Below are 13,360 nucleotides of genomic sequence, written 5' to 3'. Positions count from 1 at the left end.
AATTGTGTCTCACAGCAGCATGTTGGTGGCCGTCAATCGCAACCCTAAGGGGTTGGCGGCTGAGCCTTCATAGTACACTTGATGTATAGTGACACCTTGAGCAACGGTTTCCACGTGGCGTCGGGTGTTCCTGGTGCCTTTCTGTACAGTGGCACCCACTTATGCATGACGAAGGAGTCATCCCGAATTTTATATCCCGTCTTCGGGAGAGCATCCCGCTGCCGCGACTAATCTTGACACTCACCGTTGCTGTTCTGACGAGATACCTAGCTGACTGATCTCGAACACGTATCGAGATTGGCAGAGCTTTTCTGTCAGCCGTGCTAGGACAATTATCTCCTCATCGGCCAGCATGGAACCGGCGTATCAGGCTTAATATCTAGTGAAGATGTTTTATCTACTGGCTACGCCTGCTCGAAGCCCTTGCCTGTGCTCCTAATTCGTGCGAGATACATTGCAGATCTTATTAGAGGTAAGATTCGAGAACGGCTTTGCATTAACTGGCTTTTGGCTGCCTTGGCAGTTGTGCACCTATATCACAAAGTTGTACCTTTCTTCCATGGCTGTCAACCTCCTCACCAAAAGCCTGACTGCCCGACCATGCCGAAATAGAGGAGTCACCGCATACCTGATTCTTATCTTTAAATCTCCTTCGTTTTATGTGGTCGAGTTGCTGAGGCTCCAAATCTGTCAACTGCGCCGCTACTCGTACCGGCCCGCAGTTCATACTACCACTACACATGAGGGTATTTGCTTTGCTTCAAAAAAATTACCACAGTTGCATCCAACGGTCATGTTACATGGTGAGCACGCTTTTTCATACATATGTCTTGTGGTATCGTTCTCACTGAGCTTCTAAAAGAGTCCACCGCCTTTGATCCGTCACTACCAACCATGCTGGGATCACCCGCAACGCCATAATGGTACAACGTAATTTCCAAACGCGTAGCCTTACCCCAAGGTGTAGCTTATGCCCTAGACCAAGGCCCAACTTGTTCTTATTGCTTCCCTGAGAGGCCAAGCTTGGATGTGAGGTGCGAAAGCTTGGCTGCTGGCCCCGATTTCTGTAGGTCATCAGAATTCTCAGAGATGTCTTCATGCCCAGTGAGTCCAGGGATCCCCTTCAGTTTCCGTGTCTCCTTGACGAACTTGGTCAAGTATACTGTTGGCCTTCTCGAAGAATCATTCTGACCAGACGTGATGTTCTCTATAGCAGTTTCATACGCTCGGTCATACACGTTGAAGTCAACGGCCGTTGGCGAATCGGACACCATATCTGGAGTAGCCTCATTGGAAGCGAACTCGTCCATTGTTCCTGTGCCGATTCCCAAGAATGGGGTGTCATTTCCCTTGGTTTCGTGAATTGGCGGAGTTTCGCTGCTTTCATCAGTCTTTTGATTCAGAAACTTGCGCCGCTGGTAGAGCAACGCCTCGATCACCTCTGCCTTTGCCCTTTCTTGGGACGCATCAAAGGTATCCTGGGCGTGTTTAGGCGGGCTACTGTTCGATCTGGCGCGATGCTTGGCCAGAATGGACTTGAAGCGATGGATGGCTTTCATGACGCAAAGGAGGTGATTCATCTTGCGAGTAAAGGCACGGTTAACCTCAAGCTCATTTGGAGGTTCCACCATGTTGGCACAGTTCTCTTCAGCAGAGAGGAGAGTGTCCGTACCCTGCTTGGTGACCCAGGGATGCTCCTGTTCGGGTGTTAGCTCTGTTATGTCAGACGCTCGCAAGGCCTGGACATCTTACTCGAAGTTTATCCATGGTTATGCGCTGCTCCGGGTCTTTGTTGAGTAGCTTCTGCATGAGGTCGGCAAAGTCCGGGTTCTCGTCCTCGGGGATGGAAGGTTCATCGGTCCTGATAGCGTCGTACATGTCCAAGACGCCATCACGGTTGAATGGAATGCGCCCATACTTGAGGCAGTAGAGCGAAACTCCCATGGACCAAATATCAGCCGCGGTGCCCGACACGTCGCCATGCTTCCCACAAAGTTCAGGGGGAAGAAAAGCGGGTGATCCTGCAGATTTTGCTGTTCTCATGTTTTCAGGTTTTTCAAACATCTCGGAAACTCCAAAATCAACGACTTTGAGCACGTCATCATCAGATAAGAGCAGGTTATCTGGCTTGATGTCTCTGTGGATGACACCCTGAGCATGAACTGCGCGGCATATCGTTAGCATCTCAGAATAATTGGGGTATGAGGTGATTGCACTCACGATACTCAATGGCTAATATAAGGTCTCGGAACCAATAGCGGCAGTTTTCCTCAGGGTAGGGATTGGCGTGTTCGTCAAGGCCGACCTTCATGACGACACCCTTTCGGCACATCTCTAGGACCATATAGATGGAATCTTCCTCGGGGTCATCAAGAACCTCATAGAGCTGTACTAGGTTGGGGTGGTTTAGTTTCTTCATAATGGCAATTTCCTCTCGAATGAGGTGCAGTGCATCATTGGAGTCCTTGACCCGGGGCACTGAATTGAAGGGATCTCGGCCGCCAGGGCCCATACGCCTTGGGCCTCGAGGGCCTTGCCTGAGGATCGTGGATTGGAGGCGTTTTCTGAGTCGAGCCTTGGAAAATTCTTTTACGGCCTGAGGCTGTGTAAGTCGGAGACGAATTGGGCGCTGGCACAATACTCACATATTCATTGCCGAATTGGTCCTTTGCAAGATGGACAGCGCCATAAGAACCTCTGCCGATTTCTTCCAAAATTGTGTACTGGTTTACTCGATGGTGAGAGCAGCCATCAGCATCCTCATCCCCAAATTGTGTCTGCGCATCGAGAGTTTCCTATGGAACTGGTCAGTCCAATAAGGTCTCGATGCTGGTGTTAGTTCCGCACCTTGACCTCTCGATGGGCGCTTGGGGTTCTCTTGTGATGCCTGAGAGGACTCGAGAAATGAAGAACTTCTGTTGGTTCCGTCCTTGGTTGATGCGATTGTCAATTGACCCATTGGGCGCATTTAAAAACTGAGTAGGCTCTGAGTCTGACTTACAGGTGATGGATGAGTGGTGGGGGAGGTTTATCGCCAGAGGCATCGTCATGTTGATCGACTCTGACTTGAGGCGAAGGGAAAGTGAACGAGGGTCTCATCTCTGGATGAGTTGCTGCGTCCATTGTCAAGGATGATATGCGATGCGCTACGCCCAGACAAAGATAATGAGGTCGGGTTGGAGTTGATCGAACCGAACTCAATAGACTAATCAGTCAACGATGTTGCCCCGCACCCTGCGGTAAACCAATATACTATGTAATATAACAGGAATTGTTTTTTGACAAGGCAAGATACCTTAGGTATGTATGTATGTTCTGCAATTGAAGATGGTTCAAAGAGGAAGAAGAGAAGCGCGACAGACAAAAATGGGTTTAAGAGTGATTGTTAGTGCCATGTGATATGATTTGGTGGTAGAGGTACCAGTCAGAGGGATGGAACGAACCAAAGGTCTTTTTCGAGTCCCGTCAGTAAGTGAGTGAGCCTTGGCTGAGCGAGCTGCTTACAGGCGGGGCACAATCTGTCTAAGGTACCTACTAACTAGGGGACTGGACATCTGCAGTCAGCCTGGGGACAACTGGTCGAGAGCTTTAGGCCCTACCCCACCTAAGCTCTTCACTAAACTTCAACTGGCACAGGCGCCACAGTTAGGTAAGGCTGGAAGGCGGGAGGCTCCATCATAGGCTTGACCTCCCTCTACACCAAAACACAATTCATCACATCGTATCGAATCGCATCGCATTCCATCTGCTTCAACATCTGTCTCTAGGCTCCCACCCTTAACCAACGAGATATAGACACCACTGCCGCGAATTTGAGTCTGCATCAACACGAGCTAAACCTGTCCGCCAACTTGTTCAAGCAATACCTACCCAAACCCATCGCAGTTCAACTTACACGTCGACCTGAACACCCTTGAATCTCCATCATGGTTGTCTATTCATTCCACATCTTCGACCGACACAGTGAGCAAATTCCCTCGCCTTTCCCCCTCTAGACCTCCCGATTGACAACCCTTCTTCTCTCTTTCAGCCGAATGCGTCTACTCAAAGTCCTGGCTTCCGCCATCAGCGGGCTCCGAAACCGCTGCTCCGAGCACGTCCTCTGATGACGCAAAGCTCCTATTCGGCACAGTTTTCTCCCTTCGAAATATGGTCCGTAAGCTCGGCGGCGACGACGATGCATTCATCAGCTACCGAACTGCCCAGTATAAGCTACACTTTTACGAAACACCCGCCAACTTGAGATTTGTTATCCTCACCGACACAGCGACCTTGAGCATGCGCAATGTGCTACACCAAATTTACATCAACCTATGGGTGGAATATGGTGTGGTTTATGAGCCAGGAAGAGTGTAACATTTGAGCTAACTTTTCTTTGTAGTGGTCAAGAACCCCCTGGCGCCAGTGGAACACAAAAACGGCGATGGTGTCAAGAACGAGCTCTTCGAGTTGGGCCTCGATCAGTTCATCAGGGGCTTGATGTGAGCGGGAGGAGCAAGAGTAATGAGCACTTTTCGAAGCATTGCGTTTGAAAATACCACCTACAACCATGGGGCTTTTGAGATGGGGAAACAAACCCACTTCCCCTCCAGTCTAGATACTGCGCTCCCGGGCATGGCCTGAAGGCTGGAGGTATGAAGGAGGTGTTTCCCAGCCATCAGGAGAATAACCCAAACACGAGAACACGGCACTCGTGTTGCCCGGCTCCGAGCAGGATGACGGTTTCGGCATGGCAGCGCGAGTCCGTACCAGAAGCCCGGAAACGTCCCTCACGTTCGGCACGTTCGGCTAAGGAGGCATGCGGAAGGAGAGAAGAGAGGACTATACCCAACGCCATTTCCGGCATCAATGTTACAAGAGGGGGGTTGTTAAACCAAATCCCTCAGACTCGACTAAACTATATCAACACCATATACTCGCCTCTAAATGACTAAGATGTGACATTTGTTTGCGTCTTCAGTGGCCCAGATGCTTCCCGATATTATGCTGCTCCTTTATCTCCATCCCTGATTCCCATGTGATGATCCCGCCATGACTCCCAAAGTTATGTAGCAACACAACAAACACAACCAAAATACATACGCTTCACGACTTGTCCTCCACTGCTCGTCCCCATGCGCTCTCGAAGCCCCCCTGAGGGTCTACCACAACCAGGCTTGATTCCCCCTGTGCACCGTGGACTTGTGTCTGTGTCTGAGTCTGTGTCCGAGTCTGTGGTTGCGATACCTTGGTGACACCAGTTGTCTGCGAAGCGCCAAGATCAACAGCACTGGCCATCAGGTCATCATCTGTGCGAATTTCCTGCTCCCAATTACTTGAATACACGACAGCAGCAAAAGCCTCCAGATCACGGACAGTCTCCATCTTCTGGAGGTATTCGTTGGGCATTCCATCGCCAATAACATGTGCCTGACGTGTCAACACCGACAGGATCTTGGGCAGTAGAATCACCTTTGAGCGCTGCTGGTCCTTAAGTTCGGGAGTGACGATACCATCTGAGGCCGGGAGTTCAAACGCGGCAGTGGCGAGCTTGTTATCAATGAGATAGGAGAAACCTGCGTCGAGGAGAAGAGTGAGGACGTGCGTGAAACTGGGTGATTCGATAAGGTCGGCTGTCTCGTCAAGCAGCCGTCTCAGAATTGCCTGTGACGCGGGTGTTGACTGTTCGCCACCCTGATTAGATGTCTCGTCGAGGATGCCCGACTCTCGAATCACTTCGTCCTCCATGCCTCTGGGTGGGAGGAGGAAGTTGAGCCAGTCTGACTTCTGACGCTCCTCCTTTGTAGAGCCTTCGACAAGCTTCCTCACCTCGGTCGTCAGCTCAGAGAACCTCTCAAAGCTCAAGAGGTCCCTAGGGCTCAGGCTGCCAAAGACGGTGCGCACGGCGCTCTCCACTCGGCGCATCAAGTCCACCCATCCTTTGTTGAGTAGCCACCAACTGAAGGTCAGGTACTTGCGATTTATGTCGAAGTCACTGCCATATGTCTGTTCTGTGTTGTCGTCATCGTTGTTCTCAAGACTGATGGTGCCTTGTTGGCCACCTGTTGCGAGGGCCACCACGCTCGATAGATAGCTTCTTCGGCCAAGGAGGTTGAGTTGAACCCGAGTTAGCATTGTAAGCAGCGCGAGGGTATATATCAAAGTAAAAGACCGCGTCACCGCTGCAGTGTGTGTTAGTTCTGTGCAGAGAAGAAGAGCAAGGCTGTTACTCACCGCTGATGGTCACGTCATCCCATAGTTGTCGCTTCGTCTTGCGAGGCTTGGGTGCTTCCTTGTTCGCTTCGCCACCGGCGTTGAATGGTGAGGATGTAGGGGCCTGGCTGGACTGTACACCGCTCTCGCTTTGGCCAGCCATACTCTTCCCATCGTCCTCTGTCAATGTAGTATCTGCGATGCTGGGTGGCGCTGCAGACTCAGGGCCACCATTCTTTATAGCCTTGGTGGCTTTCATCTGCTGAATCTCAAATGTGATCTGCTCCGTGTTCATGGCTTCGAGAATGGCCGTCGTGGCGGAGGGCAGGAGAGCCAAGACGGTGAATGTGCAGTCCTCCTGATTCTGTTCGAAGCGACGCCGCAGACTGTGTCATGGGTTGTCAGTATATGTTTGCGTATCATTGCTATCGGATGGGTGATGGTTACTTCTCCTTGGCGATGCGCTCGCTGCTCATGCGCTCGCGGGCATCATTAAGCTTTCCAATGACATATTGCGTCGCGACGTAACCGGCACCGATGACGCCCACGCCGACAGCAATGGGCGTACGATTGTTGCGCAGCCAGCGCCGAGCAGATGTGAACATGATTTGAGGATAATGGAAGATACGATGGGGAAACGGTGATCAATTGTTCATAAGTTGTAACTGTACGTAAAGTATATCGATCGATTCACCGAGGCAATGAGTACCACTGTGTGAGCATGTGGACGTTAAGAAGCCGTTGAGAGTTCGGGTTCGGTCTGGGAGCTTCTCGTTGGGGTAAGGTTGGAGTTAGGGGAGTTTAAAAAAAAAAAAGGTTCAGGGTTGGATGTCAATGCCAATGCCAACATGAGCCCGAGCCTCGGCCCCGAATATGGATGGAGGCTTGATATACCTTTACCCCGTGGTCGGAGTCGGTAGACGTGGCCGAGGTGGAGGTGGAGTTTACGAGATGATATGTGGCTGGTGAGATAAAGATGATTGACCATCTACTGCGTGGCTGTGCTGAGGTGAGCTGAAGCACGGGGTAAGTGGGGACCACCTAAATCGATCCCATGCCCCTCCCTTTTATGGTTCAGTGACGTTGTTTCATCTGGAGAGTCACTATCTATCTCCATTCTCAATCTCATCTCATCTTCTCTCGCGTCTATCTCAGCCTCCTTCTTCAACTCTCCTCAACCATGATCATAGCCCACAATCGACTTTACAACAGCACCGATAATATGGACCAACAAGAACCACCAGAGTTTATCCTCGACGTATTCGCCGATCCGCGCTCGGTTCGTGAAGTAGTCAAAGGCAAGTCTGCTTTGCTTGCTTGTTCTCTTGATCGTCACCCTACCCTGGACACCCACCCCGCTATACTTGTGACGACAAAGAAGTGACGATGTTCTCAAAATCATCATGAATGCGCCTCATTAACATGCCTTCTCACAGGAATACTGCATACCATATTTTTTAATCGATTCTTCCCTTCTATCGTCCCACAAACCCGCGAGGTCCTTGACACGACGCTTCCCTATGTCGACGACGACGAGCTTGAGACTATGATAGATCAGCGCGTCGCGGCTCTCGAGCGTCAGATCGATGTCCAGCGCTCATCAGGCGGTGCTAATAGCGCCAGCACCGGAAGTGGTAACGGTGGGCGCGGTCAGCTCGTTGTTCAGTTTTTCGAGAAACGTCGTCGCAAAGCCTGGCTGTCCCGTGGCGACGAAGAGGTTTGTTGGGAGTGTTGGACCATCAAAGTGACTGTCGCCGAGCCAAGAACAGAGAGTGGTATGGACCTCCCCCTCACTCTAAAGTATCCTAAGGGAGTTGCTAATATGTGGTTTAGAACGTGCTAAAGTTCGACGAGCAATGGAGCAGACCCTCTCAGCAACAGCGATGAAGATAGTCGCATTCGTTAATACACACAAAGATCACATACCGCCCATCACAACTCAGGGTACTAACCCGTTCCCCTACAAGATCAACATTGACCAAAAGGAGGCGGCAGGTTGGGCAACACGGATGCGTATATACTAGAATGATGAGTTCGGAAGAGTCTCACGCCCCAAGATCATTGCGGGCTTGCGGCGCTTATATTGCCTCGACCTTGCTGTACCTTTATAGAAACAATTTCCTCTGCGACACGGTCAATGGTGGATTTGTGGAATAGGTTACAGAAGTCAAGGGCTGACCAGGCCTGGTGAATGGTATAGAAGATCCATTCATCTGGGATGTATAGATCAAAGGCGTTTAAGGAGTCATGACTAATAGCTAGTATACATAGGTCATTCATAATTGATACCCCTTTCCAACAACATGACGGCTCGTAAGCTTGCCAGTGACACACAAGAGAAGTGCTTCCGCCACTCGTGCATTATCTGAATGAAACACGGAGTACTGGCTGGTCTAGATGTCCGGAGAGACAGATTTGATTCACCGGTAGTAAGTCACAGCGACGCACGGGATATTGACTTTGCATCAGCGTAGTAAACGTTAATAAGCACTGTGATTGAGGCCAAAATGTAAATAGTAGCTACCATACGTGGTCGAATGTCCAGACCGTTCCTTTCATTTCCCTGCCCTTCCCTGTTCTTTCCATTCCCGAAAACCAAAGTAAGCAAACCCCCCAAAAAGCGAGAACATGTAATATGCGCGCAATACCATTCATCATTCCTCCCAGAGAACCATCCAAACTCCTGGCAGAGAATAGCATAACATAAACAGGTAAAGGGAAACGCAAGCCAAAACATATCCCACAAAATTGCTATTCAGCATCCCAAGCCTTGTGAGCGAGCAGAACGCGCCCCAAAGTCATTATCGTCGTCAACCGCTAGCTGTGAAGCCATCCGAGCACTCGGCTGATGCCGAGTCTCTCTGTTCTAGTCCATACCGGACACGACCCAACATCTACAAGCCACAATTGGGCCTTGTGTATAGGTCAGTTCTCGAAGGAATTGTTATGTTTTTATATTCTTTCGTCAAATCATGAATCTCATACATATTTATGCTTATTTCGTCATCTTGCCACGTTCGTTTTCAGTGTCGTCTTGGGTTTAAAATTGAGTCGTATAGCTTCGCGGTAATCCGGGCTTGTTGCTCCTTGGGAGATTTCTGCTGTTGTTCTGTGATGTGGATCCAATCTTGTCAAAACCCTTGAAAATGTCGAGCTCCGGCATATCTGTAATGCCGCCAGCGTTGGGGCGGGTAAAGTCTAGTTGGTCCATCATAGCCCCCGAAGTCCAGTCATTGGGATCCAAGGAAACGTTCAAGAAGTCGGCAAACTTTGTGGACTGATTTCGCAAAGGAGATTCCTGGAACATCTTGCTTGGGGAGCTCAGGCCCTCAAATGCCTTGCTCGGGGTATCGAACTGCATAGACTGCTCAGGTGGCCGTAGTAGTGGAGCAGAGGCGATGGGCTTTCTGGCAGCGGAGTTGGTGATATCGCCAAGAACTGATGCGGAAACAGTTCGATCTAGACGGATACGTTTCGCGGGACGCTTCATAGGAGACCCAGCCTCGACTGAGCTCATGACAGGGAAAGAACCATCCTCAAGGCAACCCATACCAGTCAAGTCCTGATTCATAGAGAACTCTCCATCACTAAGGATACTCACACCGAAGTTGGACGGACAGAAGTCGTTGCCTAGGTAGAAAGCTGGGCTATAAGGAATGTTCTCAGCGTCGCCTTTCCTATCGGGTGACTGGAGCATGTTCCGGACCGCGTCGCGGTGAAGTCGAAGGTTGGTGTTTGGAGAGGCTGATGGGGGTGGTCGAGCAGGAGGATTAAGTTTGACCATAGGAGTAATCGGTGGCAGCATCTGCTTGTCGTACGCTGGTCGGAGAGGAGACGAAGAGACAGGTGGAATGGCGGAATAGAATCGTGTCTTGGTCGGGCTAAAAGGAGATGATTTCCGAATACGGGCGATCTCCTCCTCAGCACGGCCCCTCGACTTGTTTCGAGGGCGGTCAGCCTCAGATGTCAGCATGAACTTTTGGCTAGGCCTGATAGCGGATGACATCTCGACAGAAGAATAGTAACCGCTGTCGTCCATGGATGCAAATTTGCGCTTATGAGACCGTGAGACAGATGAAGCAATATTTCGGGAGGCGGTAGGCGGCGTGTTACTTCGATGATCCACATGCCGAGAGACAGGCGGTGACGAGTGTATGGCGGCAGGCAGAGGCGAGTAGAGATATGAGTCGAGAGAGAGTTCTTGGTCGGCCTTGTCAGCAGCATCCTCGGGACCCAGGTTGTCCGAGACAGGAATGGTAGCGTCGGACGAGAGATCGACTGGCATTGACATGGTGGCCTGGGAGGTAGGAAGAGGTGGCAGAGCCGGCTGGCAGGTTGGAACAGGGGGCGGTAGTGTAGGTTCCTGAGTCGGTGCCGAAGCCGGTCGGGAAGGCTCGAGTCGAGTCGACATGACGTGAAGGTTCTCGGATGCGGAGGCAGACTTGCGAGTCGGCTTCTTGTTCAGGTACTGTGCTTCGTGACCGGGCTTAATCACCCAGTAGTGGCCTTTACCAGGGTCATCCTTAGGTCTCTCGATCTTTACAAAAGCCTTCTGGAGACTGAGGTTGTGGCGAATGCTGTTTTGCCAGCCAGCATCAGTAGGGCTATAAAAGGAGTAGTTGTCGCTGATCCACTTGTAAATCTGAGCAAGTGTCAGTCGTCGGTTTGGGGATCGGAAGATGGCCATGGCGATCAGGTCGGCGTAGCTGAGGGCGGGTTTGTTGCCATCATCGATAATTGGAGGGAAACTATCGTGGGGAGGAATAACAGTTGTCGCCTCTGTCTCTGCTTCAGGCTCTGTCGCTGTCGCTGTCGCTGCCACTGGCTCAGCCTTTGTCTTCTTGGCAGGCCTGAATTCCTTGATGGGAGCAGCCTCCATGAGAGCGCGCTTGCCGTTTGGCTTCTGATAGTAGTTGCTGACCGACGAATCAATCGCAGGAGGTGCCGGGAAGAGCTGAGGGTGGACGTTCTCCTTTCCGTAATCCCAAGCCATGTCAAAATTTTGCTTTTGAGGCACCGTCTTAAAGTTCGATAGGTAAGGTTTCTTTTGTAACGAATCCGTGGTATGGCTTCGCCTGGATGGAGGCGCCATCGCGACCATGTTTAATTTGTTGCCGTGGGCCGAGGCCAATGGGATTTGCGAGGCGGAGGAAGGCCGTTGCTTGAAGGGCGAGTGCGCATTGTGAGAGGCGGTGGGCGGGTTGAAAACGACGTTTGAGGTTGAGCTGGTCAAGGGCCTTCGGGCTTGCTTTGGGGCAGAGGGCATAGGAGCGTGACTGGTCATTGGGGTGACATTCTCTGGCATGTCGTCCTGGAATATTTGTAGCGGCCCAGTGGAACTGGGAAAACGCGTGTGTTTGCCCATGTCGATCGAGTAACGAAGCTCGATATCGGGTCAATGGGGCTGCGGTACTGAGCAAAATGGTTGAACCAAACGCTGTACTTGAAATCAAGGTTAGTCAGTCGATGCCGGGGACGGAAAGTGGAAGAGATGACGGTAAGATAACGGGCGAAGGTGGGAGTTAAAGAGTGGACACCGGCAGAGCCTAATGGGACGAGTGTGCATGACGGCAAGGAAGAGGGAGAGGGAAAGAAAAGGACGTCCTACTGACTTGGATGGAGCGTGGAGTTCAAGGTAGTAATGAGCTGTGGGGCTGCTTTGACAGGGCTGTCGTGACTTGGTCGGAGCGTTCAATAGGACGAGCAGCCGGTATCTGGGGTTCGTTCGTTCACGGTCTCTGGGAGTTGCTCCGAATATAGAAGCGACTTTGGTCCGCAGGAATGAAGATGACCGGGTCGCGTTGACGAAGAAATATCAGCAGATCAAAGCGGTTTAGAGTATTGTCGCAGATGAGTCAAGACCGGCTAGGTTGGTGGACGGTCGAGAGGGTAAAGCTGGTGATTAAAGAGCAAATCGTGAACCAGGATAGGTAGGGTCGACAATTAGCCAGGTGCAGATATGTCGAAGCGGTAAAGGTTAGTAAAGGTGAGTGAGTAGTCGTCGATTACTCTCTATCAAATGGACGAGACGCAAATGTCGATTAATTCTGACTGAGACGGAATAGCGAAAACAATCTCTAGAAAATGAGGAAGGGCAGAAGAGTAAGAGTAAGAGTAAGAGTGAGAGTGAGAGTGAGAGTATGAGTGCGACCAAGGGAGGAGATGGAGGTTGATTGTAGAATGATGCAGCCAAGACGAGGTGCAAGGTGTGGTGCCCAAGATTAGTGTACTGCACCGCGCCCTGCAGTACAAGTGCAGGTGAATGCGGGCAAGAAGGGAAAGAGAGAAAAAAGAATAGGGCCCCTCAGGCGCAGCAGCTGGCGTGCGGAGGCGTCTTGGGACCTGCTGGAGATGGGGGCTAGGCCGTCTCTCAGTGGGCGCTGTACCGCGTATGGCTGTACCTGTGGCCGCCGTGTGTGAGGCCCAGTGGGGACCAGGCGCAGGGAGGATGATGAGAACAGCGACAGGGATTGGATGGAGAGCGCCCGGGCTGACACGACACGGCAGGAAGAGCGCGAGAGAGAGAGCTAAAGAGGGGATTCTGCGTGAGCACTGTCTCTGGTCTGCCTTGGTATCAAGATTGGATGGGCGGATAATCGAAATCGATCAGTTCGGGCAGAGCGAGACTGATGTCATATGGACTTTAATTGATTAGGACCTGATTGAACTCGGACCTCTCTTGTCTCGCTCGCATCAAGTCGCAGTAACGAGTATCACGGGGTGAGAAAGGAGGAGGAGAACAGGAGGGGAAGAGAAGAGAGAGAAGAAGTCGAGATGCACAGCACAGCAGAGCAGAGCAGAGCAGAGCACAGCGCAGCGCAACGATTCGATTCGATAGGCAAGGTAGGTTGCGATAACCAAGTAAAAGCAAGGGTGTGTATAAATCGAGGGCGTGCGTGTTTCGGGAATGGGCGATTGAGAGCTAAAAAAGATCCAACCGACCAAAGGGAGAGCGTCAAGGTGAGGTGAGCTCGCGAGGTGAGGTGTGGGCCACTGTAAAACTAGGGGCGTGAGGATGCAGGGATCTTAGGTAACCCTCCACTAGCGTCACCTTAACAAGGACCGTGAAAGTCCCATTTCCATTCCCATTTCCATTTCAGCAGCGGATGCATCGCCAGGCGCCCTCATCCTCGGCCTCGACGCGCGCGGGGATTGACGAGGAATGATT

The 13,360-nt window shown here is 51.3% G+C and overlaps 5 protein-coding genes across 11 annotated transcripts; 2 read left to right on the top strand and 3 right to left on the bottom strand.

The window, feature by feature from the left end:
- Positions 1–525: 525 nt before the first annotated feature.
- Positions 526–3,459, bottom strand: FOIG_12134 (CAMKK/CAMKK-META protein kinase). 5 transcript variants are annotated; one of them, XM_031212884.1, is made up of 6 exons: positions 3,002–3,459; positions 2,848–2,929; positions 2,646–2,795; positions 2,221–2,596; positions 1,753–2,162; positions 526–1,697 (listed from the first exon to the last, which is right to left on the bottom strand). In XM_031212884.1, exons 1-6 carry the CDS (start codon positions 3,121–3,123, stop codon positions 999–1,001), a joined length of 1,839 nt encoding a protein of 612 aa, XP_031057180.1. In that variant the 5' UTR covers positions 3,124–3,459; the 3' UTR covers positions 526–998. The 5 variants fall into 5 exon arrangements, with proteins under 5 accessions (XP_031057180.1, XP_031057182.1, XP_031057183.1 ...); XM_031212886.1 differs by having other exon boundaries at positions 2,848–3,459; XM_031212887.1 differs by having other exon boundaries at positions 2,646–2,929.
- Positions 3,460–3,681: 222 nt separating this feature from the next.
- Positions 3,682–6,140, top strand: FOIG_12133 (uncharacterized protein). 2 transcript variants are annotated; one of them, XM_031212882.1, is made up of 3 exons: positions 3,682–3,963; positions 4,031–4,327; positions 4,382–6,140. In XM_031212882.1, the coding sequence occupies exons 1-3, from the start codon at positions 3,927–3,929 to the stop codon at positions 4,483–4,485; spliced, it is 438 nt and encodes a 145-aa protein (XP_031057178.1). In that variant the 5' UTR covers positions 3,682–3,926; the 3' UTR covers positions 4,486–6,140. The 2 variants fall into 2 exon arrangements, with proteins under 2 accessions (XP_031057178.1, XP_031057179.1); XM_031212883.1 differs by having other exon boundaries at positions 3,704–3,963; positions 4,031–4,994.
- On the bottom strand, positions 4,155–7,115 carry FOIG_12132 (uncharacterized protein). The gene is made up of 3 exons (XM_031212881.1): positions 6,640–7,115; positions 6,214–6,578; positions 4,155–6,161 (listed from the first exon to the last, which is right to left on the bottom strand). The coding sequence occupies exons 1-3, from the start codon at positions 6,795–6,797 to the stop codon at positions 5,086–5,088; spliced, it is 1,599 nt and encodes a 532-aa protein (XP_031057177.1). The 5' UTR covers positions 6,798–7,115; the 3' UTR covers positions 4,155–5,085.
- Positions 7,116–7,274: 159 nt separating this feature from the next.
- Positions 7,275–8,564, top strand: FOIG_12131 (uncharacterized protein). Its single transcript, XM_031212880.1, has 3 exons — positions 7,275–7,490; positions 7,629–7,967; positions 8,026–8,564. Exons 1-3 carry the CDS (start codon positions 7,373–7,375, stop codon positions 8,214–8,216), a joined length of 648 nt encoding a protein of 215 aa, XP_031057176.1. The 5' UTR covers positions 7,275–7,372; the 3' UTR covers positions 8,217–8,564.
- Positions 8,565–8,640: 76 nt separating this feature from the next.
- FOIG_12130 (uncharacterized protein) lies at positions 8,641–12,934 on the bottom strand. 2 transcript variants are annotated; one of them, XM_031212878.1, is made up of 2 exons: positions 11,805–12,934; positions 8,641–11,634 (listed from the first exon to the last, which is right to left on the bottom strand). In XM_031212878.1, the coding sequence occupies exon 2, from the start codon at positions 11,555–11,557 to the stop codon at positions 9,233–9,235; it is 2,325 nt and encodes a 774-aa protein (XP_031057174.1). In that variant the 5' UTR covers positions 11,558–11,634; positions 11,805–12,934; the 3' UTR covers positions 8,641–9,232. The 2 variants fall into 2 exon arrangements, with proteins under 2 accessions (XP_031057174.1, XP_031057175.1); XM_031212879.1 differs by having other exon boundaries at positions 8,641–11,629.
- Positions 12,935–13,360: the final 426 nt, after the last annotated feature.

This window comes from Fusarium odoratissimum (assembly GCF_000260195.1).
Source record: "Fusarium odoratissimum NRRL 54006 unplaced genomic scaffold supercont1.25, whole genome shotgun sequence".
Classification (NCBI taxonomy): Eukaryota; Fungi; Ascomycota; class Sordariomycetes; order Hypocreales; family Nectriaceae; genus Fusarium; species Fusarium odoratissimum.
The sequence above is the reverse complement of the archived record's forward strand: the minus strand, read 5'-3'. Positions and strand labels throughout refer to the sequence as shown.